This window comes from Macrotis lagotis, chromosome 6 (genome assembly GCF_037893015.1).
Source record: "Macrotis lagotis isolate mMagLag1 chromosome 6, bilby.v1.9.chrom.fasta, whole genome shotgun sequence".
NCBI lineage: Eukaryota > Metazoa > Chordata > Mammalia > Peramelemorphia > Peramelidae > Macrotis > Macrotis lagotis.
The window spans coordinates 58,416,203-58,444,003 of record NC_133663.1 but is presented as its reverse complement, the minus strand read 5'-3'; the positions used below and the strand labels follow the sequence as shown (position 1 = coordinate 58,444,003).

General features: G+C 39.5%; 3 protein-coding genes across 17 annotated transcripts in view; all 3 read left to right on the top strand.

The window, feature by feature from the left end:
- COL4A3 (collagen type IV alpha 3 chain) overlaps positions 1-10,200 on the top strand; it is a 179,239-nt gene extending 169,039 nt beyond the window's left edge. Inside the window, exons 48-52 of the mRNA XM_074191247.1 lie at positions 199-411; positions 1,700-1,877; positions 2,021-2,135; positions 2,249-2,421; positions 5,734-10,200. Of these exons, the coding sequence (XP_074047348.1) occupies positions 199-411; positions 1,700-1,877; positions 2,021-2,135; positions 2,249-2,421; positions 5,734-5,818 (764 nt within the window). The 3' untranslated portion in view covers positions 5,819-10,200. The remainder of the gene's footprint in view (positions 1-198; positions 412-1,699; positions 1,878-2,020; positions 2,136-2,248; positions 2,422-5,733) is intronic.
- Positions 10,201-13,196: 2,996 nt separating this feature from the next.
- On the top strand, positions 13,197-14,266 carry LOC141491653 (phospholipase A2 nigroviriditoxin basic subunit B-like). The gene has a single exon (XM_074192540.1). It carries the CDS (start codon positions 13,377-13,379, stop codon positions 13,827-13,829), a length of 453 nt encoding a protein of 150 aa, XP_074048641.1. The 5' UTR covers positions 13,197-13,376; the 3' UTR covers positions 13,830-14,266.
- A 1,670-nt stretch (positions 14,267-15,936) lies between these two features.
- The window catches only part of MFF (mitochondrial fission factor), a 52,432-nt gene continuing 40,567 nt past the window's right edge, over positions 15,937-27,801 (top strand). For 4 of the 15 annotated variants that reach the window (XM_074191235.1, XM_074191229.1, XM_074191227.1 and 1 more), the window contains exons 1-4: positions 15,937-16,149; positions 20,438-20,545; positions 23,271-23,447; positions 24,380-24,597. In XM_074191235.1, the coding sequence (XP_074047336.1) occupies positions 23,410-23,447; positions 24,380-24,597 (256 nt within the window). In that variant the 5' untranslated portion in view covers positions 15,937-16,149; positions 20,438-20,545; positions 23,271-23,409. The remainder of the gene's footprint in view (positions 16,150-20,437; positions 20,546-23,270; positions 23,448-24,379; positions 24,598-27,801) is intronic. The other 11 variants (XM_074191232.1, XM_074191233.1, XM_074191238.1 and 8 more) reach the window with 11 other exon arrangements.

The window sequence follows — 27,801 nt, the reverse complement described above, 5'->3', positions numbered from 1 at the left end:
AGTATCTGGCATAATATAATTAGTCGCTACAGCTCTTATTACAGCATTTCCATGTGTATATATAGGCCCTAACAGATACACAAGAATACTTCACTGAACAATATTGAGTAATAGGTTTGGAATTTAGTGATGGTGGGATTTACTTTTCAGTAATTTTTTGTTCATAATTCCTCTAACATTTAAGTATACAATTTTAAGGACCACCTGGATCACCTGGATTGCCTGGATTAAAAGGAAAACCTGGAAACTTTGGACCCCCCGCCACTGGCCCATTCATCAAGGCCTTTATCTTCACCCGTCACAGTCAATCAACAGAGATCCCTTCTTGTCCCGCAGGAACGGTGCCCCTTTATAGTGGCTACTCTCTTCTCTTTGTGCAGGGAAATGAACAAGCTTATGGACAAGACCTTGGTAATGTCTCAGATCTAGTTTAAATGATTTATTTCATAAAAGTGAAAACTTTGTATTATGTAGAGTAGTTGCTTCAGAAGTTGGACATTAAACCAATGCAAATCACAGACAAACAGATGTTGAAGTAAAATAAAACTCTTTACTCAAATGGCTTTCTATCTCCACTTTAGAAAAGTTATAGTATCTATTTTTAGGAAAGAGAAAAGTGAAAAAATGTGAGTTTAAAAATGAATTCAAGAATGATGGTGCTAACCATCCAATAAGAAAACAGTTTAGTTTCCTTATTTTCTTGAAATATGGAAGTGGCTGAATCTAGCAAAACTTTTTCACTTGTGACTTATTTTAAGTTCTGCCCACACCTATCCTACATTATCTCCCAAATTTCTTATGAAGTTTACTTCCAATATTTATTTTTAGCTCAGAGAACAAATAAAGCATTGATCTATCTGTAATCCCAGAATAACTGTTGGAGAAATCCTGCCAAGAATTCATCCCACTCATTCCAAATAGTTTTGAATTAAAACATCTGCCTGCCTTTAAGTCTTAAATGTGTTATATTTTCAAGAGTCCAGAGAGCAATGAATATTGATATACTAAGGATACATGATTTCATTGGAGTGGATATTCCCAAAACCAGTCTGGGTCATAGTTCTTTTAATTGGCAGAGGACAGTTTTCCTGAGTTTCTATGGCTGAAAATAATGATCATTTGGAAATCAACCTTATAGTGATAAATCTCCCAAACTGATCTAGGCTTATTCCTATCAATAAACATGTTGTCTACTCTGTCACAAGGTTTTTGCAGCTAGGCGATGCAGTGGATAGAGCACTGGCTCTGGAGTCAGGAAGACCTGAGTTCAAATTCAGCTTCAGACACTTAATAATTACCTATGTGACCTTGGGCAAGTCACTTAACCCCACTGCCTTGCAAAAAACAAACAAAAAAAGAACCTTTGCAGCTTGGAAGGACCTGTCATCTTGGTCTGGCTCTTCACTGGTACAGAGTTTGAGAAGCCAGGATCATTTTCATGCCCTGAAGTGTGTGATTTTAGAAATCTAAATGCATAATAAAAAAATAAAACAAAAACAAACATGTTTTTTTGAATTGTTATATGAACAGACTTTCAGTATGACAGTTTGAGATGATATTATTTATAGGACTGATAATGTACCATTATCTAGTTTTCCTCCAAGTACTTTAGATCATGCCTTATTTACGAGAGATATTAAATTAATTTATTTAAATTAATTTCACAACTGGTAAAGATACACAATTCTGTGTTTTTCAGGAACTCTTGGTAGCTGCCTACAACGCTTTACTACAATGCCATTTTTATTTTGTGATACCAATGATGTGTGCAATTATGCTTCCCGAAACGACTATTCATACTGGCTGTCCACAACAGCACAGATGCCAATGAATATGGCCCCCATAACTGGCCGAGCTTTGGAGCCTTATATTAGCAGGTACAAAATTTCTTTCCTCTTTGATTGATAAAATAAAGAAAATTTAGTTTAGTGGTGTTTCAATGTTCTATGTAGGACGCAGTTTATGATGATTATAATGTCAGAAAAGAGTGGTATTTGCCACATTATATGTTTTGTTACAGATGTACAGTCTGTGAAGGTCCTGCCATGGCCATAGCAGTGCACAGTCAAACGACAGACATCCCTCTTTGTCCTGATGGCTGGATTTCTCTTTGGAAAGGATTTTCTTTTGTCATGGTAAGGGAAAATCATAGTAGGTATTATTTTCAGCCACCTAATAAGTTAATACTGTGCAGAATAATCAGGTTAGCACCTGGAAATGATCCCTTCTAATACTCCTGTTTTCACAGTATACAAGTGCAGGCTCAGAAGGCTCTGGGCAAGCACTGGCATCCCCTGGTTCCTGCCTGGAAGATTTCCGAGCCAATCCATTTATAGAATGTCACGGCAGGGGAACCTGCAACTACTATTCAAATTCTTATAGTTTCTGGTTGGCTTCATTAAATCCAAGACGAATGTTCAGGTAAATATTCAAATACAAACCTTGTGTAGAGACTCAATAGAATTACTCCAAGGTTACCTGAAGCAGCATTTCATTTTGTTTTCAAAATAAATTTTTGGGATACCTTTCAATATCATCTAAATGTATTCATTCCTTTACCCCTCCAAGAAAGCCATCCCATATGAGAAAGAATTTTAAAAATTAAGAAAAGAGGAGCAGCTAAGTGATGTAGTGAATAGAGCACTGACCCTGGAGTCAGGAGGACCTGAGTTCAAATCCAGTCTCAGACACTTACTAGCCATATGACCCTAGGCAAGTCACTTAACTCAAATGTCAATAAATAAATAAGAAAATAAGGAATAAAAAATGTCAGCAAAATTGATTAAAGTATAGAAATGGGGGTGGCTAGGTGGTACAGGGGTGGCTAGGTGGTGCAGTGGATAGAGCACTGGCCCTGGAGTCAGGAGTACCTGAGTTCAAATCCGGCCTCAGACACTTAATAATTACCTAGCTGTATGGCCTTGGGCAAGCCACTTAACCCCATTTGCCTTGCAAAAAAAAAAACATAAAAAAGTATAGAAATAAAAAAAAATCTGAAAATTCATGCAATTTTCCATATCTGGGGTGCTTATGGTTCTGCTAAGGAGAAGGTAAAGGGTGTCTTTTCATGTCTCCTTTTTGGACCTCTGTAATTTGGCAACATTAATTTCCAGTTGGTTTGTGATAGTTGTTTCCAATTACATAACTATAGTCATTTATGTTATTTTCTTTGCTGTTAATTACTGAAATGTATCAGTTTACGTCAATCTTTCCAAGCTTCTCTGTACTCATCACAGTTGCTTCTTTACAGTACAGTAATATTCCATTACATGTACCACAATTGATATAGCCATTCTCTAATCAATGGATATTTACTTTGTTGCCAATATTTTGATAGCAGCATTTCGATATTACTAAAGCCTTTGTAATTATCATGCACAGTATTCATTGACTAGAAAGATGTAAACTGTTTTAGGCAGGGGACAGAGGGTTAAACCTAGAACCAGGCTGGGAAACCCAAGTTTAAATATAGATTTATGACATCAGCTATATGACTTTGGGCAAGTCACCAAAACTAAATCTGTCTCAGATTCTTTATCTATAAAAAAGGATGAAGATATCTTCTTTCAAGAGAAGGGGAGAAAGGGGGAGAGTAAGAAAAATGTGGAACTCAAAACCTTACCAAAAAATTATCTTTAGGGGGTGGCTAAGTCACACAATGGATAGGGAGCACTAGCCCTGGAGTCAGGAGTACCTGAGTTCAAATGTGACCTCAGACAGTTAATAATTACCTAGCTGTGTGGCCTTGGGCAAGCCATTGCCTAAAAAACCTAAAAAAAAATTATCTTTGCATGTAGTTGGAAAAAATAGATAAAATAAATTATGAATAGTAGCACCCACCTCCCATATTTGAGTTGAGGATAAAATGAGATAATATTTGCAAAGCACTTCTAAGACCTTAAAATACTGCACAAATGCAAGCTAGTAATATTATTTACACAATGATCTGATAACTCTGAGAAGGAAATTGGTATGATATGATCTAGAATATGAGATTTTAAAAATTGGGATGGAAATGCTCTATTCAAAACAAAGTTAGGACTAATAATTAAATCATCTTTTCTGCTTGTATGCTCCTAGCAAGAAGGGAGTCATTCACAGGCGAGCAACTCGCTCCTATCTCCACATCTTTCAAATATCTGTCTTATGTTCCCTCACAAAATGTCATCTCTTCTTATCTAGATTATAGTCATTACAAAATTATGATACTATTGGAATATATAATGAGATTGTTGCAGTAGACTATATATTATTTGGTCTCCCTACTTCAGCTTTCTTCCCAACCTGAACCATCATCCACACAGCTACCAAAGTGATTTTTCTAACCAGCACATCTAGCCAGGCTACCTCCTAACTTGGCTTCCTGCTACCTCTATTTTCAAATAGAATCCCCACTTTCTGGCATTTTTAGCTCTTCACCACTTTTCCAATCTTTTTAAACATTACTCCCCTCCAAGAATTCTCTGGTCCAACCATAATTGTCAACTTGTTGCCTATCTCCCAAGCTCATGCCTTTCTATTGGTGATCCTTTATGCCTGTAATGATCTTTCTCCACATCTCTGACTCTGGGAGTCCCTAATTAACCCCAACCTCCCCCACCCCTTCCTTCAAGAGCCCTTTCTGGATCTGCCAGCTGTTAGTGCTCTTTCTCCCAGACCAACTCCAGCATTTATCTATAGTTTCTATACTTATACATGTTCATGCCATCTTCCTCATGAGTGCATCTAAGATACTTAAGGGCAGTTATTGCTTTACCTTTTTTCTCCATATCCTCAGAGCTTAGCACAGTGACTAGGATAAAGTGAGTACTCAATATTGGTTCACTGATACCCTTATACCCACAGAGACATGATCATTTACTCTATTCCACCAGATAGCCATTATCAATATTTATATTCTTTTCTGAATCAAGGACTTCCTGGTACTGAATTAATAAGTCAACAAGTTAAATAATCAGTGAGAAAAGTCAAAGATTTATTTGTTCTAATTCCTGCCCTCAAATAACTCTCTGAGCTTGAGCGATTATTTTGTTGTTTTTTTAATTAAAAATAGGATAACTTACACTTAATATCCTGCTACAGTCATTGGAAAGATCAACATGTCAATATAAAGCACTTATAAAACATGTATAACAATATTAATCTTCACTAATTGAAATAATATAGATTCATTTAAGAGTTGTTAGCATATATATATATATATGAAAATTTGAACTTAAATGAAAATAAATCCATACAACAGTAAAGTTTCACTATAGGTTTCCTTTAAAGAGAGTTCCCTTTAAAGCAGGGAGGGGAATATCCAGCCCAAGGGCTGTCTAAGGCTTGCAGAATCATTTGGTCTGATCCAGCCATGGCAACCTCAGACTAATTTGTAAGTTGATCATTTTTTATGACTTGCAAATAATGTTATAAATATTCAAATGGTCCTTGGTAGAAGAAAACTTCCCTTTCTTTACTGTTTCTAATGTACAAAAGAATGCAAACATATTATTTGGGTTTTTTCCTCAAAAATTCTATTTCAATAAAATATGTGAGTTCTTTTTATCTATTTTGATCACAGTACATTTGTCTATTAAAAGGTAATAAATGTCAATGATATACCAGGCACTGTAATCCTGTTGAAAAAGTGAGCTTGTGAGTCTTTTGTCGTATCTAAACTGGCAGTCTAATGCCTGGTAATTTCAATTAGATTAACTTAAATATATTTTTATTTAATACTTTTTCCCTCAGAAAACCTATTCCATCCACAGTGAAAGCCGGAGAGCTAGAGAGTATAATCAGCCGCTGTCAAGTCTGCATGAAGAGAAGAGACTGACAAAATCAGAGAAAATAAAACTGCCTCCTAAGCAAAGAATAGTCATCTTTCAAAGCCAAGATCTGACAAACATCAGTAGAGCTGTGCTACTAGAGAAACTGCTTTGAAGAATAACATTGCTGAGCTCTGCCACCAGATTATACACAAGAGCATCCCTCTTGTCTTTAAACCTCTTCTGGCTTAAATTTCCAAATCAATGGTGACTGAGATGAAGTTAAAGACCCCAGATCACATGGAGAGAGGGAGTGGGGGTCAAAATGATCCCAAAGCTCCTTTACCTTTACATCATGCCCTCCAAGACTCCAGGGAAAGAGTTCGATCTTGGTTCCTCAAGGACACTTGGAAGATTGCTTAATAAGTAAAAGTATCTTGGACAGAACTTGGCTCGCACTCCTTAAATAGGCTACAGCTGAGAATAGAAATGACCCTGCTCAGGAGATACATGTTTTCTGAGTCCAGTTCAAGAACTCACACCTTCCATCAACAGAGACTGATGCTGACTCAAGAGAGGAACCAAATGACTAAAATTTAAAAGTATATCGACTCATTAGATATCTCATTGTAACACTTCCCCAGCTAAATATACAAAAATGCCTTATTACCATAAAGTGCTATATAAATTTAAGCTATCAAATTATCATTCAAAGTAGTCAAAATTCTCACCTTATAAGTACAGATTTAAAAGACTATTGTTCCATCCACCACTTCCTTTCACACTTCCTCCATTAAATACAGGTACTCCCAATTTCACTCTCTGTCAACTCTGGAATTATCAAGGTTACCCATGACCAGAAAGGAGGTAGGCCAATTGGCTAGTCACAATTGATAGCCTATGTGCTGCAGGAACATAGATGAAATAGTAAAATAGTCCAAAGTCTTTTAGGACAAACAATAGGATGAGAAGATGTAGAGAAGGAGTAATTTGTAGTGGTAATGAAAAAACTCATAATGGATAAAACTGTGGTTCTCAATGAAATATCCCTATATGTGCCAATATTCTATTACCTAATCAATCTTGCCCAAATAGGCATCTTTTGATGCAGTTTTACATTCTTCTCACAATAAGTAGATTTATTTCCTTGTTGGTCTTATTATAAAATCTTATCATATGTAAAAAGTAATTTATTAAATTAGCTGGCAATGCACATATAATTTTTAAAAACAGGTGCTTGGACGAGCTTCAAATGCTTTGCATATATAAACATAATTCTTTTGATATCTGCTTATGATCACAAAAGAGACTCATGAAGACTCATGGCTGAGACTCATGAAGAATCTCATGTACCCCACATTTTTTGCTTTCTGCTACATTACAGATATCTAAAAATTCAATAGGCAAGAGAAAAGCATTTAACACTGACTGCCCTGACTTCAATTTGATCTTGGAAATCTTGGAGGAGAGGCTCTTCAAACTGGAGGAAAGCCCTACTTCCATGTTCTATTAGACCCAAGACCCTGTCAACCCATCAAATCAGTGCTCCTATTTTGTGCCATACTCTCACTGACCTACCTCATGCCAAACCCCAAGCTGGGAGAAGAAAAAACAACAACAGAAAAATAGTTTTGATAAGACAGAGAGGCATTGATTGCAGGAAGACCTGAATGCAGGTTCTGAGACCTAGAGCCAATCCCTTAACTTGTCAAGTGTTCTAGGAAACTCTCCAGCTTCCAGAGATGCCAACTGCATTGATACCTTGAATTAATGAAATCACAGGTTCAGTCACCATCCCTAACATGATTTTTCTTTATTTTTTTCCAATTACATGTAAAGATAGCTTTCAGCATTCATTCTTGTAAGCTTTTGAGTTCCAAATTTTTCTCCCTCCCTACCTTCTCCTTTACTCATTACAGTGAGTAATCCAATATAGATTAGACATGTATAATTATGTTAAACATATTTCCATATTAGTCATGTTGTAAAAGAATAATCAGAACAAAAGGGAAAAAAAAACCTATGAGGGCACCTTCTTTAATTCGTTTAGAATCAATCCTTTTAATGCGTTCCATTTTATCTCTGGAAAAATATTTCAATAAAGACAAAATATCAAACTTTTCATAATTCTGTGACTATATATTTCAAAATTTCCAAGAACAAATGAATGCTTCTTATTAGTTTATTTGATAAACTATCTCACTTTAAAATAGAGAAATCAAATGATAACACTGAAATACACTGGGAATTTCAAAAGCCTTAGGTACAGTTTTTATTTTATTTTATTTATTTAAGGCAATAGGGTTAAGTGATTTGTCCAAGTTCCCAGAGCTAAACAGTTTTTAAGTGTCTGAGTTCAGATTGGAACTCAGGTCTTCCTAACTCCAGGGCTGGTGTGCCCCACCCAGCTGCCCCCTTAGGCACAGTTTTAAGCTACTAAGGCTTTTAAGACTTAACATTGAACTAAGACTTTCAGTATATACATATACTAAGACTGTTTTTGCTAATATCTCTGTATATTTTCAAGTTAAATACAGTTGTGTGGGATAAGAACTACAGGAATCAAGAATCCAGAGTGAGTCAGAGAACAGGAAAGGGTCTTTTATTTTTCTTTAAAGAAAAAAGGATACAACCCGTATTGCAAGTAGCATCAGCCAAGGAGTGTTCAGAATGGAAGCATACAGGCCTCTTTTTTAAAAAAAAATTTTTTTTTAGGTTTTTTTGCAAGGCAATGGGGTCAAGTGGCTTGCCCAAGGCCACACAGCTAGCTAATTATTAAGTGTCTGAGGTCGGATTTGAACTCAGGTACTCCTGACTCCGGGGCCGGTGCTCTATCCACTGCTCCACCTAGCCACCCCCAGGCCTCTTTTTATAATAATAATAATAATAATAATAATAATCCTGCCTCTAAATTCTGTCTTATCCCACCATTGACTGATAAGACAAGTTCATAATTTTTTACTAATACTACCCATCCACTGCAAAGCAAATTCAATCCTCATTATGCTAATTATTCATAACTAATCTCTAGCCTACTAGAAATAGTTTTCATCTTGTGATTGGGTTAGAATGATCTGTTCTCACCCCCACCCCCAGTGTTGACGTGCAGAGTCATATACTTGTGATGCAGCCCCCCAACAAGCCCACAGGCCAGATCCTTTAGTGGCTTCTATGTGCAAAATAAAAGTATTCAGTATTCCACTGGAAAAAAAAAAAGAAATAGTTTTCAATCCCTTAATACCATAATTATTCATAGCTAATCTGTACCCTATTAACAAGTGATGTTTTACAAAACTTCATTATACATTTCCTCTAACCAAATTTGGAGACATCCAATTAGAAAGAGAGCCATGGGCAGGGAGGTGCACAATAGATAGAGCACAGGCCCCGGAGTCAGGAGTACCTGAGTTCAAATCTGACTTCAGATATTTAATAATTGCCTAGCTGTGTGACCTTGAGCAAGTAACTTAACCCTATTACCTTAAATACAAAAATTTTTAAGAGAGTCAGTCCAATTCTTCTTAAAATTACCACATTTTCCAAGAATCATTATACTATGGCAACCAAATAATTTGGGTTGTTTTTTTTTTTGCAAGGCAATGGGGTTAAGTGGCTTGCCCAAGGCCACACAGCTAGGTAATTATTAAGTCTCTGAGATCAGATTTGAACTCAGGTACTCCTGACTCTGGGGCCAGTGCTCTATCCACTGTACCACCTCACCACCCCAACCAAATAGTTTTAACTTCCAAGGAAAGAGTAAAGCTAAGACAAGAGTGTATTCAAGAGGAAGCTTTACCTAAAGTCACTCTCACAATTGTGATGAGGAAACTTTACTGAAGGCCATCTCTCACACACTGAAGTTTGAAAACTAATTTGGTTTACAAATCTATTGTCACAGATTTTGAAGATAGAAGATTACAGAGGTTGTCTATGGACCCATCTTTTTACTTTAGAGATGAGGAAGCAAAGTCTAGGAGAAGGTAAATTACCACAGCTAATTTATTTCAAGAGCCAGAAACCAAATCTTTCTATTTCCAGTCCAGTGCTCTTTGAGTATAGCTGAACTACAAATGGGATCCTAGTCAAAAATTGGTCTTAATACACTCAGGTCATTTGCCTAAATTGTGTACTAGGTAATTTTGTATTTATGATATTTCACTTTCCATTATCTCATTATTTGTGACTTTTAAAAAATGTATTTTTAGAATAATTTAGTTTTGTATATTAATCTTGAATCATGAATAATCTCTTTACCTCTGTGGTTTCAAATTGGGATTTAGCAATCTGTTCAAAGATTTCCCAGAGGTCTATTTTTTAAAAGAATAAACATTTCAAATTATTTTCCAAATTAAATGAAGTAACAATTCTTGATAGAATTTTCAAAATTAAACTAACAATGAATTTTTCCATACGTCAAATGTTATGTTACAGCTCAATGTCATTTAGCAATAGTTATATAAGAAATGAAGTCTTTTTTAAACATTTAATGTTTTTGTGTCTTACGAATGATTAACATTATTGTACTATATAAAATATTTTAGCAAATATAAATAAAATGGAATATTTTGCTTTTTAACATTATATTGATGCTAACCTATAATCTAAAAGTTAAATTAATATTTAATCTAAAATGCCAAATCAATTATTGCTTTAATTTTTAAAATACTAGTTTAAAAAGCATATTTTACAGATCTTCATATTTACAGAATTGATAAAGTAGGTTATTGTTTTGTTTCATAAGATGCAAACCTAAAACAAAGAATTTTTACACATTAGATGGAAGTGTGGAGGAAAGAGATAGTTATCTTGGTCATAACAAAGGGTTTCAAACAAAAGACAAAATTTTTGCTAAAATAATTTACTTTTGCCAGACCACATCTTTGCACATACCTATCCCATTCCTAGTCTAGTCTTATCCAACATCTCAACCAACTGAAATAGCAAGCTGCCTTCAAGGTCTCCCCAGCTTCTCCATGAAATGAATTATGATCTCCATGGTCAAAAGGAATTTCTTATCCCCTTAAATTTTTCAATTACTCCATTTGGATTTGTCATATATCTTGTATTAAAGTGATCTGCATACAACATGATCCAATTTGTCTTATTTGACTATTAACTCCTCCTTTCACCTTTAGCTCCCCAGTATTTAGCATGGAGGAAGAATTTCACCCTTGATACCTCACTTGATTACCTAACAAACTGACCTCCTAGTTCATCACCTTCAACCATGAAGTTCATGATCTCCATCTTCATTGAACTTCAGCTTCTCATGAAAATAGTCTTCCCCTAAACTTAGCCAGATCCTGACAAAGATCTGAAATCCCATTTCTCATCACATTCTTCTCCTTTTTACCTCTTACTGACTCACACTTCCACTTCCTAAATGGGTTCTCTCCTTTCACTGAAATCCCCAATACCCGTTTTCCATATCTATTACTTCTGGTTTGTTTTTGATTCCTTCCTGCTTCCAGATCTTGACTTGTTCTTGATCCATGACTATAGGAACACCTTTCAAACAGTTTGTAGAACGGGTTCCTACAGTTTAGGTTGTAGAGGAAGCATAGCAAGATATAACAGAAAGAACCTTTATTTTGGAATCAGAAGACCTGGAATCAAATCATGCTATGTAGATTCACAGGTGCTTTAGATTACTTCCACTATCTTTGATTCTACTCATGTGCTGTCGAACAACACTGGAGAAAGTCACAGAACTGAGCTGGCTTGGTCCTCAACCAAGCCTTCACTGAGGCAAGTAGATATTTTTTGTCATTCCTCACAACATGGTTCTCCGTCTCCCCATCCTCTTGACTGAGAACCCAGCCTAATATTTCACTGAGAAAATTGAGGTCATTCATAAAGAACCCCCACTCCTCTCTTTTTTCCATATCACTGAGAAGCTTCCTAAAATTATCTTTTCCTTTACTGTTGTCTCACAGGAAAAAGCTGCCCTTCTCTCCACTAAGGGAAATCATTCTATAGGTGCAAGAGCCCCCTTCTACACCATTTTCTCCAAAAGATGTCCCCTCTCTATCGACCTCACTTTCTCACTAATCTTTGGTGTCTTCTTGTCCACTGTTGTTTCCCTACTCTCTACAAATTTGTTCATGTTTCCTAATCTTCAAAATCCCTCACCTGATTGATCCATTCATCCCCATTTGGTGTCCTATATTTTTCTTTCAGAACTAAATTTCTATAATTTGTGTCTTTGCCTCCTTTCCTGTTGCTCTTTTCCTAACTTTCTGTGGCTTGGCTTTTGAACCTCATTCAAATGAAAGTGGTCTCTCCAAAATCACCAGTGATTAATGTAACTTAACTTAATCATCAAAGGGAATGATTTTGTTCTATTCTCATCCTTTTTCACCTTATGCTGTTGCTCACTCTCTTTGTGATATATCTTCTCTGGAGGTTTTCATGACCTTGCTTTTTCTTGGTACTATATCTGCATGACCACTCCTTAGTTTCAAACAGGTCACTCCAACTAAATGTAATGATTCTAAATTTGTCCAGTCCCAACCCTGACCTCTAGCCTTACTCTACAAATGCCTATTGGACTCCTCAAACATCTTAAATTCATATATGCAAAACCCAATTTTTTATCTTTTCCCAGTGCCCCCCCTTCTAAACTTCCCTATAGATGTTAAAGATAGCAATACCCTCCCAGTAACTGATTTTCAATTAGGTATTCTCTTTGCCTCACTCTCAGCTTCTCCCAATCCAACCTGTTGCTAAAGTCCCATCAGTTTTACCTTCACAATGTCTCTCATATACACACCTCTTTTTCCTCTTAATACTTTGACCATCTTGGTGGAGGCCTCTTATCACCTCACACCTGGATTAATGCAAATGCCTACTGGTTAGTCCAACTCCAACTCATCCTCCACTCATTTGTCAATAAGTTTCCTAAAGTACGAATCCGACTGTGTCATTCTTGCTATTTAATAAACTTGGTGGCTCCCTATTACCTCTAGGAACAAATAAAATATCCTTCATAATCTGATCTCTTCCTACCTTTCCTATCTTTTTAAGCCTTACTTTCCTCAACCTACTATATGCCAGTGACACCAGCCTCCTTGCAATTCATCACTCACTACATTTTATTTCCAAACTTCAGATATTATCACTGGCTATTCCTCGTTTCTGAAATTCCCTTCTCATCTCTATCTCCAGGTTTGCCTACCATCCTTCAAGACCCAGATTTTCTATAAGAATCCTTTCCTGATTCTCCTGAATGCTTGTGTCCTCACATGTGTTATCTCTAATTTATCCTGTTTGTAGCTTATTTGTGCTCAATTATTTGTATGTTATCCTCCCTTATTTCACTGTGAGCTCCTAGAGAGCAGGGATTGCCTTTTAGTCTTCTTTACAGTCCCAGAACGCAGTCTGATGTCTGGCACACAGAAGAAACTTAATGTTTTTTGATTTGACTTTCTCTCAGACAGGCTAAACACATTGTGTCTTGGAATTAGATTTTAGAATTTTGATTCAAGGCTTAAAACACATGAATGAGGGTTTCTTGACCAAGGATGAAGTGTACCTAAGAAGAGATGGTGAGCCTTTAAGTGGGGACACTCTGGACTAGGCCAAAGGGAAGCAGGGGCTGGAGCTCTCTTCCGATCAATTCCAAAGATGAAGCTGCTGCTACTTAGCCTGCCTATATTGATCACTTGTGGTCTAATTTCCCCTACTAGGGGAGATCTGATGCATCGGAAGTCAATGATCGAGAAAATCACTAAGAAATCAGTCTTCAATTATGTCGAATATGGCTGCTACTGTGGCTGGGGAGGCCAAGGACAGCCCCTGGATGCCACAGATAGGTGTTGCCAAATTCATGACTGCTGTTACACCAAGCTAGAAAACCATAAATGTTCCCCCAAATCGAACTGGTATGACTTTAGCATCAAGAAAGGACGAATCCACTGTGTTGGCAAGACCTGGTGTGAGAGGAAGACTTGCCAGTGTGACAAAAAGATTGCCTTCTGTCTCCGCAAAGTGATGAAATCATACCACTCCAAGTACCGATGGTATAAAAAGAGTAACTGCAAGAGTCCTACACCCTCCTGCTCATCTGTGAAGGCCTAATCTGGTTCCTTCAGATGCCAAACGCCTCCTGCTGAAGGAGAGATACTTCTCTTTGATGAAATGATGGAGGAATGAGGAGGTTGTGTCAGAGACGACTGGCTCCTGAACATCAGGGACAAAGGAGTTTTTTGGAAGAACCTTCATAGACTAAGAGTTGTAGAAAGATTCTTATTGTGTTCATTCTTGTGTCAGAAGCAGAGCCAGCTCTCTCCTGGACTTCTAGCAAGGCCAGCATCCAGATAAGTAGATTGATAAAATAAATTATTAGATGGATGAAAATAAAACAAGAGATGGTGAAAGTATACTCACATAGATCATTAAACTAGATACAATGGAGAATGGTAGGCATAACTTAAGAAAAATCAGTACAGAAAAAACAAAAAATAAATAAAACAATGGTCTCAGTTGCTGCTATTTAAATGTATAAAAATATGAATAATAATTATGGTGACCTAGAAATTATAATGTGCAGAAGCAAATCAATCTTCAGAGATCTAGGTTGGGAGTTGTTGATTTTGGATCTATGAGTAGAATATGTAGTTTATTTAAAAGAAACAGAATAGGGGCAGCTAGGTGGTGCAGTGGATAGAGCACCGGCCCTGGAGTCAGGAGGACCTGAGTTCAAATCCAACCTCAGACACTTAATAATTACCTAGCTGTGAGGCCCTGGGCAAGCCACTTAACCCCACTGCCTTGCAAAAAACCTAAAATAAAAAGTATAAAAGAAACAGAATATATAAAATTGGTGGTAGTAGAGGAGGTTGGAGTTTGGGTTGAGCAGAAAAGAATTCATGATACCAGAGATATGCAGGCTATATTATATCTTATATTATATGTTATTTATACTTGAGCATATAGCAAGCAGGCTGGTCCTTTAAGAGACAAGAATGAAGAGAACCAAAGAAGTAAGGTTTATAAGAGGAAACAAGGTGTGGTTTAAATTACCTAGAGATAAGATTCTGGGCACAATGTTGTGAAAAAACTCAGACCTCTCAACATCCCTTGTGTAGACTTCAATCCTCCCTTCTGGGTTGAGATGATTCTGTTCAGGTCGGAGGCACGATGGTCCAGACATTGCAAAACTTTGTGACCACATGCAGCGTGTGAGATTGTTGTTACAGATAGAAGGCAAGTTTTTCATGGATATTAGAAAAACATAATAGCTTTTTGTGGGCAGAAAATCAGAATGAAAAAGTACAAGGTAAAATATTTTGTCGATGTAATACTTTTTATTACTTTACATATTTCACAGCATCAGGAAGATTAAATATTAAGAGAATATGTATTTTATATATAATATATATATTAATTATGTATAATTTACATATTGCAAATTTATGTCTTATATATAGTATATATTTTGATTGTAATATTGGCTCGGATCAAGTACACATCTTCGGTTAATGAAGCAGTGCCATGGAGCTTTCACAGAGCAGAGGGAGGCTGGGTGGCGCGGGGGGGGGGGGGGAGCCCCACTCCCCGGGCGGGCGGGGGGGGGACCCCCACTCCCCGGGCGGCAGGGGGAGCCCCACCCCCCGGGCGGGCGGGAGGGGGGAGCCCCACTCCCCGGGCGGGGGGAGCCCCAGTCCCCGGGCGGGCGGGGGGAGCCCCAGTCCCCGGGCGGGCGGGCAGGAGGAGCCCCACTCCCCGGGCGGCAGGGGGAGCCCCAGTCCCCGGGCGGCCCCGGCCCGCGCTTGGCACCCGGCGGAGGAAGCTCCCGGCCGCCTCGTCAGTTTCAGCGCCCGCCCTCGGAAACTGACCAGACCCAGGCCGGTCCAGGCCGGTCCGGGCCAGTTCGGGCCGGTCCGGGCCGGCCGCGGGGGCGGGGGCGGGGGCGGGGGCGGGGGCGCCCCGAGTCGGACTGAGCACGAGGCCGGGCCTGCGGGGCCGGGGGGTGTTTAACGAAGGCTCGGCCAGAGTCCAGGCACCCAGCAGGCGCTGCGCTCACGCTCCCCGGACGCCGGCGCGGGCGCCGCTCATGGCGGAAGCCTCAGCCGCCCGCCGTCTTTAACGCGGCGGTTCCGACGAGGGCACGCGGCGTCGCCCGCGACAAACATGTCGTCGGGCGTCAGGCGCCGGCGCTTCCGCCCGGCTCGGGTCACCTGACCGCTCGGGTCACCTGACCGCGCCGGCCGCGGCTACGGCTCCTCTAAGGGGCCAGCCCCGGCCGTTCTCTCCTCTCGCCGGAGCCGCTGCGGGGGCGCCCGGCCCGACTGCCCGTCCGCGGCGCCTTCGTGCGCCCGGCCAACGGCCCTAGAGAGCGCTCGGCCCGAGCCGGCCGGCGGCGGAGCCCCGGCGGCGACTTCACCAGCGGGCCCGGGTGAGTGTGCGCCCCCTCCTCGCCCGCCGCGGCCCGGGGCCCGGGGCCCCGCGGAGGGGCGGGCTCGGCGCCGAGGGCGGGGGCTGGGCCCGGCCTGCCCGGCCTTCGCGGCCTCGCGCCCGGCCTGGGCCGCGCGTGACCTTGAGCGCGCTCCGGGCGCCGGTGGGGGCGGGGCCGACCTCGCCCGTGACCCCGGGGCCGCCCCCCCCAGCCGGGGAGCGGGGACTTGGGGGGCCTCGGTGGCCCTGGGGTTGCGCTTCCTCCGAGCCCGACGGGTCTGGGGGATCCCAGACTTAGCTCTCAGTGACCCTTTGTTTAAAATTTTAATTAAAGATTTTATTTTGCGTTTTACAGTTTTCCCCCATCTTACTTCCTCCCCCCACCCCCCACAGAAGGCAGTTTGTCAGTTTCTCTCAGTTACTCGTTTTTTGTTTGTTTCATTTTTTAGGTTTTTGCACGGCTAAGTGACTTGCCCAAGGCCACCCCGCTAGGTCATTATTAAGTGTCTGAGGTCGGATTTGAACCCGGGTCCTCCTGACTCCATCCACTGCGCCACCTCGGTTACTCTCGAAATGCTATTGCTTTTCTGGTGTACAAAGCTCTTTGGGGCTGTATTTCACACAAATCTGGATACTTTTCTAAAAGCATCCTGCTTGCCATTTGTCATAATATTAACATTCCATCACAATCACACACCACCACCATTCCCCGCTCCCATTTCCTATTCTGTGCCATTGTGGATTTTGAGGATGTTTTAGTGTATTTGATAATATACTAACTTCTCTTTTCTGTTTCTTGACTGGCTTTTTAAAAAATGGATACTTCTCGACGTTGTGATTATTTGTTGAGAATTGCTGGTTTCCATAATATTTAAGATTACTTATTAATTTGTAGTTTGTTTCTTGACTGACTTAAAAACAGGTGCTTCTCAACATTCTGGTTCTGTGTTGAGAATTGCTCATCTCTACAATATCTTAACATAATCAACTTATGTTCCTTGTTTATTGACCGACTTCTTAAAAACAATGTAACAAGAGTTCTCAGCTAGAATGATGTAACTTAATAGGAAAACCATGTATAATCAATTTTTGTTTTACTTGAGCAGTGGAGACACAGCAGAATTGAAATCGAGTGAAAATGCCCCCCTTTTACTTTGGGAACCGTGATACAAATATAAACTCAAACATGTCTTTTGTTTTCAGTTTCTTTGAGCTCAAATTAAGTGTAAGAAACTTTGCTCTTTCAGAAACCATCCTTTCAAATGTGAGTCTTATTTTTTAATCCTAATGAAAGAAATACTGTAAAAAAGAGGTGTGCTTATTGGAAAACATTACTGTGGAATACAAACTCCCATTGTTGCCTAAGACATCTTAAGCATCCAGTCTGGTTACCAATCAGTGAATGTTTATTAAGACCCCAGCTTGATCTTTTTTGAGCACTGGGGATGGACTCCCAGACCAACAGGGACCAACTCCCTTCTCTTTGCATATATGAACCTTCCCTATCCTTCCATGGCCCTAGACTGTAGTGGAAACCCCCTTATGCCTTTCATTCAGCCCCATCTACACTCTTTGGTTTTACCTCCTGCCCCTCTTCCTGTACTCTGTTCTCACCGGACCACACTGCTCTTTAATTCCATTTCCTTCCACTTGCTAGAGTCTTTAGTTCTCCCATCTCTGCCTGCCTGAATCCTTCCCTTTTTTCCCAAAGTCCACCCCAGGCTCTGCCTTTCCTAAGCATCCTCTCTGTTATCCAGCAGCTGAAGATATTCAGAGAACTTTAATTATCACTTCCATCTTTGTGAGGTTGATACCTTGTGGCTCCGAGAGGTCTTTTGATTGTCCCAGAGTCACACAGCTGTCTCAGGTGGGATAGGAACCCAGACTTTCTGACACCCAGGTCCTACACTGTTCCTCCTTGATCCCCTAGGAGAAAGCATTTTCTTCTCCTCTTAAATTTTTCATAGCACTTTTTCTGGAATTCCTGTTGGCACTGATCCCATTCTGCCAAACATCATAGCTATCTGTGTACTTAGCATTTCTCCCTTAAATTGTCGACTCAAGGGCAGGAGCTGGATCAGGTTTCTTCTCTATTCTATCACTGCCTGGTTCATGCAGAGCCTTCTCTGGTGTGGGCTTGGGGAGGCAGCCTCACACCTTTGGTGCTCCGGAGCCAGGATCACCTCAGGGGTCTGTAGAAATTTAGGCAAGTCACCTCACCATGCTGGGCCTCAGGTTCATCTGTAAAGTGGGGGGAGGGGCAGGGGGAACAACTGACCTGATGGCTCTGAATTCCTTTCTAGCTCCAGCTCTAGGATCCCTGAATCCCCTGAAATATTTGGAGAATTGGATTGGGTATTTGTTGATTTTTGTCTTTAGGTGTGACAGGAGAAAGTGAATGACTAAAAAAAGTCCAGTGAGTGGTATTAAAAAAAGATTGTTAGTGATCATGTGGCTCAACAGGCCTGTTGGGCAGTCACTTCACTGCACTTGGATCTGTGATCGTCCTGGTATGGGCACCAAACTCATGTAAATGGCAGCCCATCTGCAGTTTCTCATTCTCTATATTTTTAGTCCAGGTCTTTCCATGTAGGCTCTGCCCTAGTGGATGGAGATCTTCCTCTGAATCTTTTAATATTTTGTGGCTAGCAGTGCCACCCTCAGACTCTGTTATCTCTCAGTGTTGACTTCCTCTGCTGGTCATCCATGTCCTCAAGGATCTTTTATGTCACTTCTGGGGATGAGAAACTGTTAGCTACAGACTGCAATTTGCCTTGCCCTCTGTGAAGTTTGTTCTTTGGGCAACCCAGCAATTTTGTTTCTCTCAGTCAAGATTGTTGTGTTCTGTGTTTTGTAGCCATATAAAGTTGCCTGTGTCTCTGAGAGGTTGAGTTTGATTGCTCTATAGTTGGACAATTAGTTTGTGTTAGAGCAAAACTTGTTTGTCCAGTTTCAAGACTGGACCTTCAATCCTCTTTTGCATGCTGCCTCACCAAGAGAATCACCAAAGTTGTTCTCATGAGGCTGGATTTAGAGAATGGAAGATTTGGGGTTTAGTCCTTTCTATTATGTAGACTAGCTTTGTGTTCCTGAGCATGTCATTTGACTCTGCGGAGCCACAGTTTTCTTATCTGTAAAATGGAGAAGAATGGTTGCTAATAATTAAATGAGTTGTTAAGTCCATCATTCAGTCAAATATTTATTAAGCACCTACTATACCAGCCACTGTGCTAAGCTCTGGCAAAAAAAAAAAAGACAGTATTTGTTCTCAAGAAACTCAGTCTAATAGGGAAGACTCTGTTAATGACATTGTTAACATCTATTGGAATCTGCAAGCAGGGTCTTTTTGGAAAGCAAAACATAATTTGCCAAATATTATAGAATCAAAGATTGAAAGCCAGAATGAGCCCTGGAGATGATTTAATCTAGCCCCCTTGTTTTATAGATGAGAAACTTAAGGACCAGAGAGATAATCCAATCTGTAGCCTCCATGTTCACTTCTAGTCCTGATTTCCTTCCCCAATGCCTTTCTAAGCAAGAGGCATGACTATCCATGACTGAGCTATAAACAGGCAGCCTTCATCTATTGGAATGTGACTATTTTATAAAACCTCTCAAATTAGAGTGTTCCAAAGAGAAAATCCTCTTGCCTTTGATTACATACATTGCTGTTCTTAACATGGAGAATAATAAATGGAAGAAGCTAAATCTTTTAACTGTGCTTCACTTGCTGACAAATATTAGTCTCCTCCACTACACTCTTTATTTTTTCCATCTGCCTTATTTTCTTAGATTATAAACTTGTCACTACATTAGGAACAATCTCAGAATTCATCTTTTATTTTGCTGGTGTTTCATTATCAGATAAAGAACACTCTAATAACAAATGGGAACTTATTTGTTCTGTTTTCGGGGTGGGGGCGTCATTATCTCTATTACATTGCTTTGCACAAAGATATTAAGTGTTTGTTAAATTGTTTATTGGTAGGGGCTGCTAGGTGGCACAGTGGATAAAGCACCAGCCCTGGAGTCAGGAGTGCCTGGATTCAAATCCGGTCTCAGACACTTAATAATTACCTAGCTGTGTGGCCTTGGGCAAGCCACTTAACTCCATTTGCCTTGCAAAAACCTAAACAAACAAACAAACAAACAAAAATTGTTTATTGATGAATCTGAGACTTGGAACCATTGAAAATTTTTATTTTCTCCAGTGACCCCTAAGTCCTTGGATTTGGAATGTTGTCAGCTAACACAAGCTTGTGTTATATTTGGCTACTTTGTTTTTCTAGGGAAAAGAAGCAGCAAGTACAGCACATCCTAGTTGAAACAAGTTCAAGGATTTGCTATGAAGCACAGAAGCAGATAGTGCATAATCAGGCCATAATTGGACTACTTTTGTAAGTAAGAAAATCTTGTCTTCCCCTTTAAGGACTGTTTCTTAGTACTGTAAGCAGTGATGTCAAACTCAAATAGAACTGGATCCCATTGGGATGCATATTGACTTAGATAAACACATGTTAACATCTATAGTGTAGTGTGTTTTTATTTATTTTGTTAAATATTTCCAAATTACATTGCAGTCTGGTTCTGGGCCCTGGGTATTGTCACCCTTGGCCAGACTGGTCACAGATTTGACATCTCTTGAGGTGAACTATCTAGATCCAGCACCTTGAACATTTTTGAGAAGGAGAATAAAAGAAAATGAGGCTAGATTTTTTTTCCTTTGTTCTTTTGAGATAGAGAAACATTTTCAAAGCAAGAACCTTTTTTTTTTAATATTTGCTTCATCTTCTGATTCTGGGACTTATATTTAAAAGATAATCTTATAGGTTTCACTGTCATTGACTTTCGTATGTAAAGTCTTCAGAGAATCTCATTTTGCTGTTTTTGGAAGATTCTACAGAGATCAAACTGCTTCCTCAAATGTCCAATTTCAGAGTATGATGTAAAATACTTTTTAAAAATTATTTAATGCCTTTAGAATTCTTTTGAACCACTTAATTTCCCCACTCTCATTTAAGCTCTTTAATGGAATTTTACCTTTTGCCTCAAAAATTTTCATTAGCATCACTAATATTTCTTCAGGAGAATGTTAAGAAATTTTTCAGATACTGAAAAACTTCAATGAGAAACATTACTTTTTAATTAAAATTAAAAATAAATTGATATAAATAATTTAATTTAACTAATAGCATGAATAAATAAATATAAATAATATAAATATAAATAATTAAAATAAATTTCATTAAAATAAAAGCCCAAAACTATAGATTAACAATATTTTTCTGAAAATTTAATGTGGACAAAGTTATTTTGGAGACAAGGAATTCTCATTTAAACCTATACACATTTGTTAAGTACTTCCTTAATATATAAGACCTACTTTCAATCCTTGTGTTTCACACAATAGCTTTACAACAGCTGTATCATGTATAGACTGCCTCCCTCTTAACATCAGTGTGCAGATGGGGAATTCTCTAGATGAAATCACAGATCCGAACTATGCCCTATGCTGACTGCTGGGGACCCAGAGATAAAAGGAAATAGGCCCTGTCCATCAGCACAGTCTAAGAAAGGGAGGGAGGAGCAGGAAAAAGGTAATTGCTCTGTTAGCTCCATAAGGTAAGACTTGATAACAAAGGGGACTCCTTGAAGGAAGACAAAAAAGAAAAAAAACGGGAGCAGGGGTGAAGCTGATGCAGATATACTAAGGCCAAAGGTGCCCATCAAATTTGGGGCACAGTTAGGCTAGTATGGTTAGAATGTAGAATATGTGAAGAGAGGAGGACTGTGAGGGGAAACTACAGAAGTCTGGTAGAGGACTTGCACTGGTAGCCTAAGGAATTGGCCATGAGGAGGATGAGCCATGATCAGACCTATACTTTTGGAAGATTGCTTTGAGAGCAAAGATGGATTGCAGAGGGGGGAGAGAGCTTGAAAGTTATAGGGCTGGTTAGGAGACTTTTATAGAGATGCGGCAAAACCTGATAGAAACCTAAATTAAAGTTGTGGCAGAGTGAGTGGAGTAGATGAGGATGAACCAACAAGGGAAAGTATTGAACAAAGTTCAGAAATGAATTTCTGAGTGGGAGACAATGGGCACAAATAACTCCCAGGTTACAATCTTGGTGACCAGGAGGGGTGCCTGTATGTTTAACAGAAGACAAACAGAATATACAAATGTCCCTTTGGATGTTTGAAAGGAGTAAAGGTTGAGGGGGAAGAGAAGATGAGTTCTGTTAATGATTCATTGATGAAATGCTACCTGAAGTTCAGATAGAGAGGTCCAGCAGGCATTTCAAGATATTATCTAGCGTTTGGCAAGCTCCAGTTTGAAGAGATGTGGGAGCCGTGAGGTCACCAAGAAAGAATAGAAAAGAGAAAAAGGACCTGGGACAGTGGGGTGGGAAAGTAGAGAGCTATCTGGAGAATGAGAGAGAGAAAGAAGGAAACAGCCAGACATCCATATAAAGGACCAAGAGACAGAAAAAAATCCAGCAAAACAGGTAGGAAGAAAGCTAGGAGGAAGAAGTTTCCAAGCAGTAACCAGTTTAACAGTGAGGAGACCAGAGAGGATCACTGGCCCTGATAATGAAGAGTCTGCATTGATGGAAAACAAAAAGTGAGCAAGTGGAGCCCGTGGAGATAGTGAACAGGGTCTGGGGAGGGCTTTTAAGGTGGAAGTGCTGAAAGATTGGGGAGCAGTCTTCTGAAGCAAATGGCAGAAAGAAAGTTAGGCTCCCTCCTACCAAGGAGGGCTGGAACACAGGGGAGAACCGCCTGCAAGAGGAGTGTTGGGGACCGTGGGAGCCTTGGCCAATGAGTGACCAGGCCGGCCAAGAGGGGCCCGGAAGCCCAGGGAAGCATCCAGTTAGCCAATGTATGGAAACTTCCAGAGGCATATATAAAAAGTATATACTTTTTCTTTTTCCTCTTTATAAAATAGTAAATTTGCTTAAAATTATCTTTATGATCTCTGAAATGTGGAAATAAATCCCTAAAGTAAAGCTTCAAGAGTATGTTTGAGTCCAAATAAGACTTTTAAGCCATGTTTATTTTAACTTATGGATTGCTTGTGGAAATGAAATGCTAAAATGCTGATTTCTTCTTTCTGTTTTACAGCTGGCAGTGCCCGTGCTCTTATGTACAGCTCCAAAAATTCAAAAAAAATCAGATCTGTAGGGGAATTGTGTAAAGTAAACTAAGCTACAGGCTAGTAAAATTTGAATAGACCTTGTAAAGGTGCCCAGACACTTGCAAAATGAGTAAACGATCAAGCAGTAACAGCCCTCTAGGAAGGTTAGTGGAGTTCTGTTAAGCTAGCCACCACGGGATGGGGTGAAGATGGACTGGCTTTAAAGCTGACCTACTGCTGCTGTTTTTGCACCCTGAGATTGGCATTGTTCATTTGCCCCCCCCCCCCCAAGGCACCGCATTCCAATGCATTTTCCTCTGAGCATGGATGTCCTGCCAATTTAGGATGAACTTCTATCATTTTGTTCTGTCTTTCTTCTAGAAGGCATGTCATGTACTTTTACTCCATATAATATATAGCCTAAATTGTAAAAATCATAACCCTTCAAAAGATTATAAATTGGTAAGATTTCCTTGATCACAAATTCTCTCCATGAAGTGTATAATATCATATACCTTAATAAACATCAAATATTACTTATTCAGCAGATTTGCATTTTGTGAGATTTAGGAGGCCATACTTTCCTTTTTAGTAAACTCTGAATAACTGCTTTCCTGATAAAAAAAAAAAAGTGAGATTACTTTGAAGAAAGGTATTGTGCATGCCTAAAAGCAGTTTTCCAATTTAATCTTTTAAAAAGCTTAGCAGTTTCTCCTCCTACCTCTGTGGGGAAACTGATTCTGGGGAAGAGGAAGGAGGAATTTCTTAAATTTTTGTACCTTTAAAAAGCGCATGGTTTTTTTTTTTGTTAATGCAGCAAAAGCACTGGGGGAAGGTACATTTCTGTAATGTTCATATCTTTCTTTTTTTCTACATTAAGGCCCAAACTGGAGGCTTTCCTTAATAACAAGTCAAGTGGCTTTTTATTAGGAAACCATTTTTTGTGACTTTATATTGTACATGTTCATATAATTAAAATATCCTTTTAGGAATTCTCTTCCTTGTGTTCTTTTTTTTAATCTACTAATTGCACTCAGAAGAGGGGAACAAGGCTTATCACTAATTCCTGGCTTTTAAAAAAATGTTCTTTATCTAGGATGAGTGGGGCAGCATTTCCTTCTCCCACAGCTGACATGGCAGAAATAAATCGTATTCAATATGAGATGGAATACACTGAAGGGATCAGCCAACGAATGAGGGTCCCAGAAAAATTAAAAGTCGCTCCTCCACCTTCGGATTTGGACACAGGGTTCCAAGAAGGAGTCCCAAATGCTAGTGTTACGATGCAGGTTCCAGAGAGAATTGTTATAGCAGGTATGTTGGTACTTGGCTGGGAAACTGACTGATGGACTCTCATCTTTTCTATGCAGCCCAGCAGGGGACGTTTTATAAGGTTTTTGATTTTTAAGAAAATAACTTTTTAGGGAAAAGTCTTTCCTCCAATTTAGAGCAAATTAAAGAGGTAGCCACCCTCCTAAAGATTCTTGGACCTTGCCATCAGCTCTTTAGCTGTATCTCTTCTATGTGTTAGCTTTTTTCCTCTAATTATTGTATGAGCTCCTTGAAAACAAGGGACTGTCTACTTTTGTTCTCTCCTTTCTGATCCAAAGATTATTCTCCTTTATAGAGAACACGGAAGCAGAAATATGAAGGCAGCTCTGCCTTCTTTCTGTTTTCAGGAACCATTATTCCCCTCCAACTCTGTTGGCTTCTTTTGTTCTCTTCTACTTAAAGCTTTTTTTAAAAAATCCCTTTTTTGTAATTCTTAGCTTTCTTTTCTTACATCCACTTTTCTGAGTTTTAACTTTAACACCCAGATACTTATTATGGAATTGTCTTACTTGCATCTGAATCTATTTTTTTTTTTAATTTTTTAATTTTATTTATTCAAGGCAATGGGATTAAATGACTTGACTAAGGTCACATAGATTTGCAATTGTTAAGTGTCTGAGGATGGATATTGACTTAGGTCCTCCTGACTTCAGGGCTGGTGCTCTGGCCTCTGTGCTACCTAGCTACCCTCGAATCTATTTTTTTTTATTACGACTTTTGAAAATGCAGGTTAATTATGGACTTTAAAATTTTTTTTCTTAATATTTGATTTAAAATTGTTACCCCAGCTACATGCAAAAGCAAATTTCAACATTTGCTTCCAAAACTGTGAATTTCAAATTCTCTCCATTCCCCCTACCCCCATTATGAAAGCAAGTTATTTGGAGTAGATTAAAAATGTGTAGCCAAGAAACACATTGCTGTAGTAGTCATGTTGTAAAAGTAAAAATAATCCCTACCCCTAGCCCCAAAGAAAGAGAAACTTCAAGAAAAATAAAGTAGGGGGGGCGGAGAAGTATGCTTCAGTATTTATTCAAGCACATCAGCTCTTTGGGTGGATCACTTTATCACAAGTCCATCAGTGAAATTCCTCTGTTATTTTTTCCCACAGTTGCTATTGCTAGCTGTATTTCCCTCCATCCTATTCCCCCATTCCCATTTAGTCTATTCTCTCCTTTCACCCTGTCCTTCCTCAAAAGTGTGTTGTATCTGACTACCTTCTCCCACAATCTTCCCTCTCTTCTATTACCTATATCCCCACCCTTCCCTTCCCCTGTCCCCCTTTCTCCCATCCCTTTTCTCTTCTGTTTTCCTCTAAGGTAAGATAGATTTCTATGTCCAAATGTTATTTCCTCTCTGAACCACTTCTGGTGAGAGTAAAGGCTCACTTCCCTTCACCTTCTCCCATTCCACTCCATTGCAAAAGCTTTTTCTTGCCTCTTTTATGTGAAATAGATTAGCCCATTCTACCTCTCCTTTCCCTATCTCCCAGTTCATTCCTTTCTCGTCCATTGATTCATTTCCTTCATATTCAGCTCCCTCCTGTGCCTTGTCTATATATGTTCCTTCTAATTACTCTTATAAATGAGAAGGTTCATGAGTTATCAGTATCATCTTAGCATGCAGGAATATATGCAGTTCAACATCATTAAATTCATAAGTTGGCGTAGGGGATAAAGCACTGGCCCTGGAGTGAGGAGTACCTGGATTCAAATCTGGTCTCAGACACTTAATAATTACCTAGCTGTGTGGCCTTAGGCAAGCCACTTAACCCCATTTGCCTTGCAAAAACCTAAAAAAAAAATTCATCATAATTTGCCCTGCCTGTCCACCTTCTCTATGCTTCATCTGAGTCCTATATTTGGAAATTAAGCTTTCTGTTCATCTCTGGTAATTTCATCAAGAAAGTTCCCTGTTTCATTGAATATCCATCTTTTCCACTGAAAGAGGATATTCAGTTTTGCCAAGTAGTTGATTCTCATTTGTTGTCCAAGCTCTTTTGCCTTCCAGAATATCATATTCAAAACCTTATGAACCTTTAATGTAGATGCTGCTAAATCTTGTGTTATCCTGATTGTGGCTCCACAATATTTGAATTGTCTTTCTGGCAGCTTGTAATTTTTTTTCTCCTTGACTTGGGTGTTCTGTAATGTGACTGCAATATTCCCGGAAGTTTTCATTTTGGGATCTCTTTCAGGATTTGATTGGTTGTTTCCCTCAGTTTCTGTTTTACCTTCTGCTTCTAGGATATTGGGGCATTTTCGTGGAAAATTTCTTGAAAAATGATATTTTATTGTTTCTTGATTTCTCACAAAATCATCAGTTTCCCTTACCTCCTTTCTACATTTTAAGGAATTATTTTCTTCAGAGAGCTTTTACATTTCCTTTTCCACCTGACCAATTCTGCTTTCTTTAAGGTATTCTTCTCCCCATTAACCTAAACTGGTTTTGTTTTTTGCAAGACAATGGGGTTAAGTGGTCCTCCTGACTCCAGGGCTGGTGCTCTATTCACTGCCCCACCTAGCTGTCCTTCAATATTTTTTTTTTGTATCTCCTTCACTGAGCTACTGACTTGGTTTTCATGATTTTCCCTCATCACACTCATTTCTCTTCCCAATTTTTCCTGTACCTCCTTTACTTGATTTTCAAAATCTTTTTTTTTGAGCTCTTCCTTGGCCTGAGACCAATTCCTATTTTTCTTGGAGGTTTTGGATATGGAAGCTTGAACTTTGTCATCTTCTGAATGTGTATTTTGAACCCTCCATGGAACCAAAGTATCTATCTATGGTCAGATTCTTTTTCTTCTGTTGTTTACTCATTTCCCATCCTAGACTGGAGATTTTAGCTCTTTGTTAAGCTGGAACTTTGCTTCCAGGTTGGAGGACACTCTGTCCCAAACTTTTAAGGGTTTTTGCAGTTGTTTTCAGGGACACCCCCTCACCACCCCACCCAGGACCTCAATTCTTCCAACATCTTATAAGAGACTCTGACTGCTCTCTTGGCCTGTGCTCTGGTTTGTGATGACCACAACCACTCCCCCCTGCCCTGGAGCCATGAGGAGGGTCCCCAATCCACTATGGCAATATGAGCTGACTGCCCCCAGGATCTGAGTATGGGCAAAGCAGCAGAGTCCTGCCCCAGGACTAGCAAAGAGATCCCTGCAATCTCCTGTGACTTCCTTTATCA

Excerpts from the sequence above, each read along its gene's own strand:
- LOC141491653 (XM_074192540.1), top strand. The coding sequence starts at position 13,377 with ATGAAGCTGCTGCTACTTAGCCTGCCTATATTGATCACTTGTGGTCTA.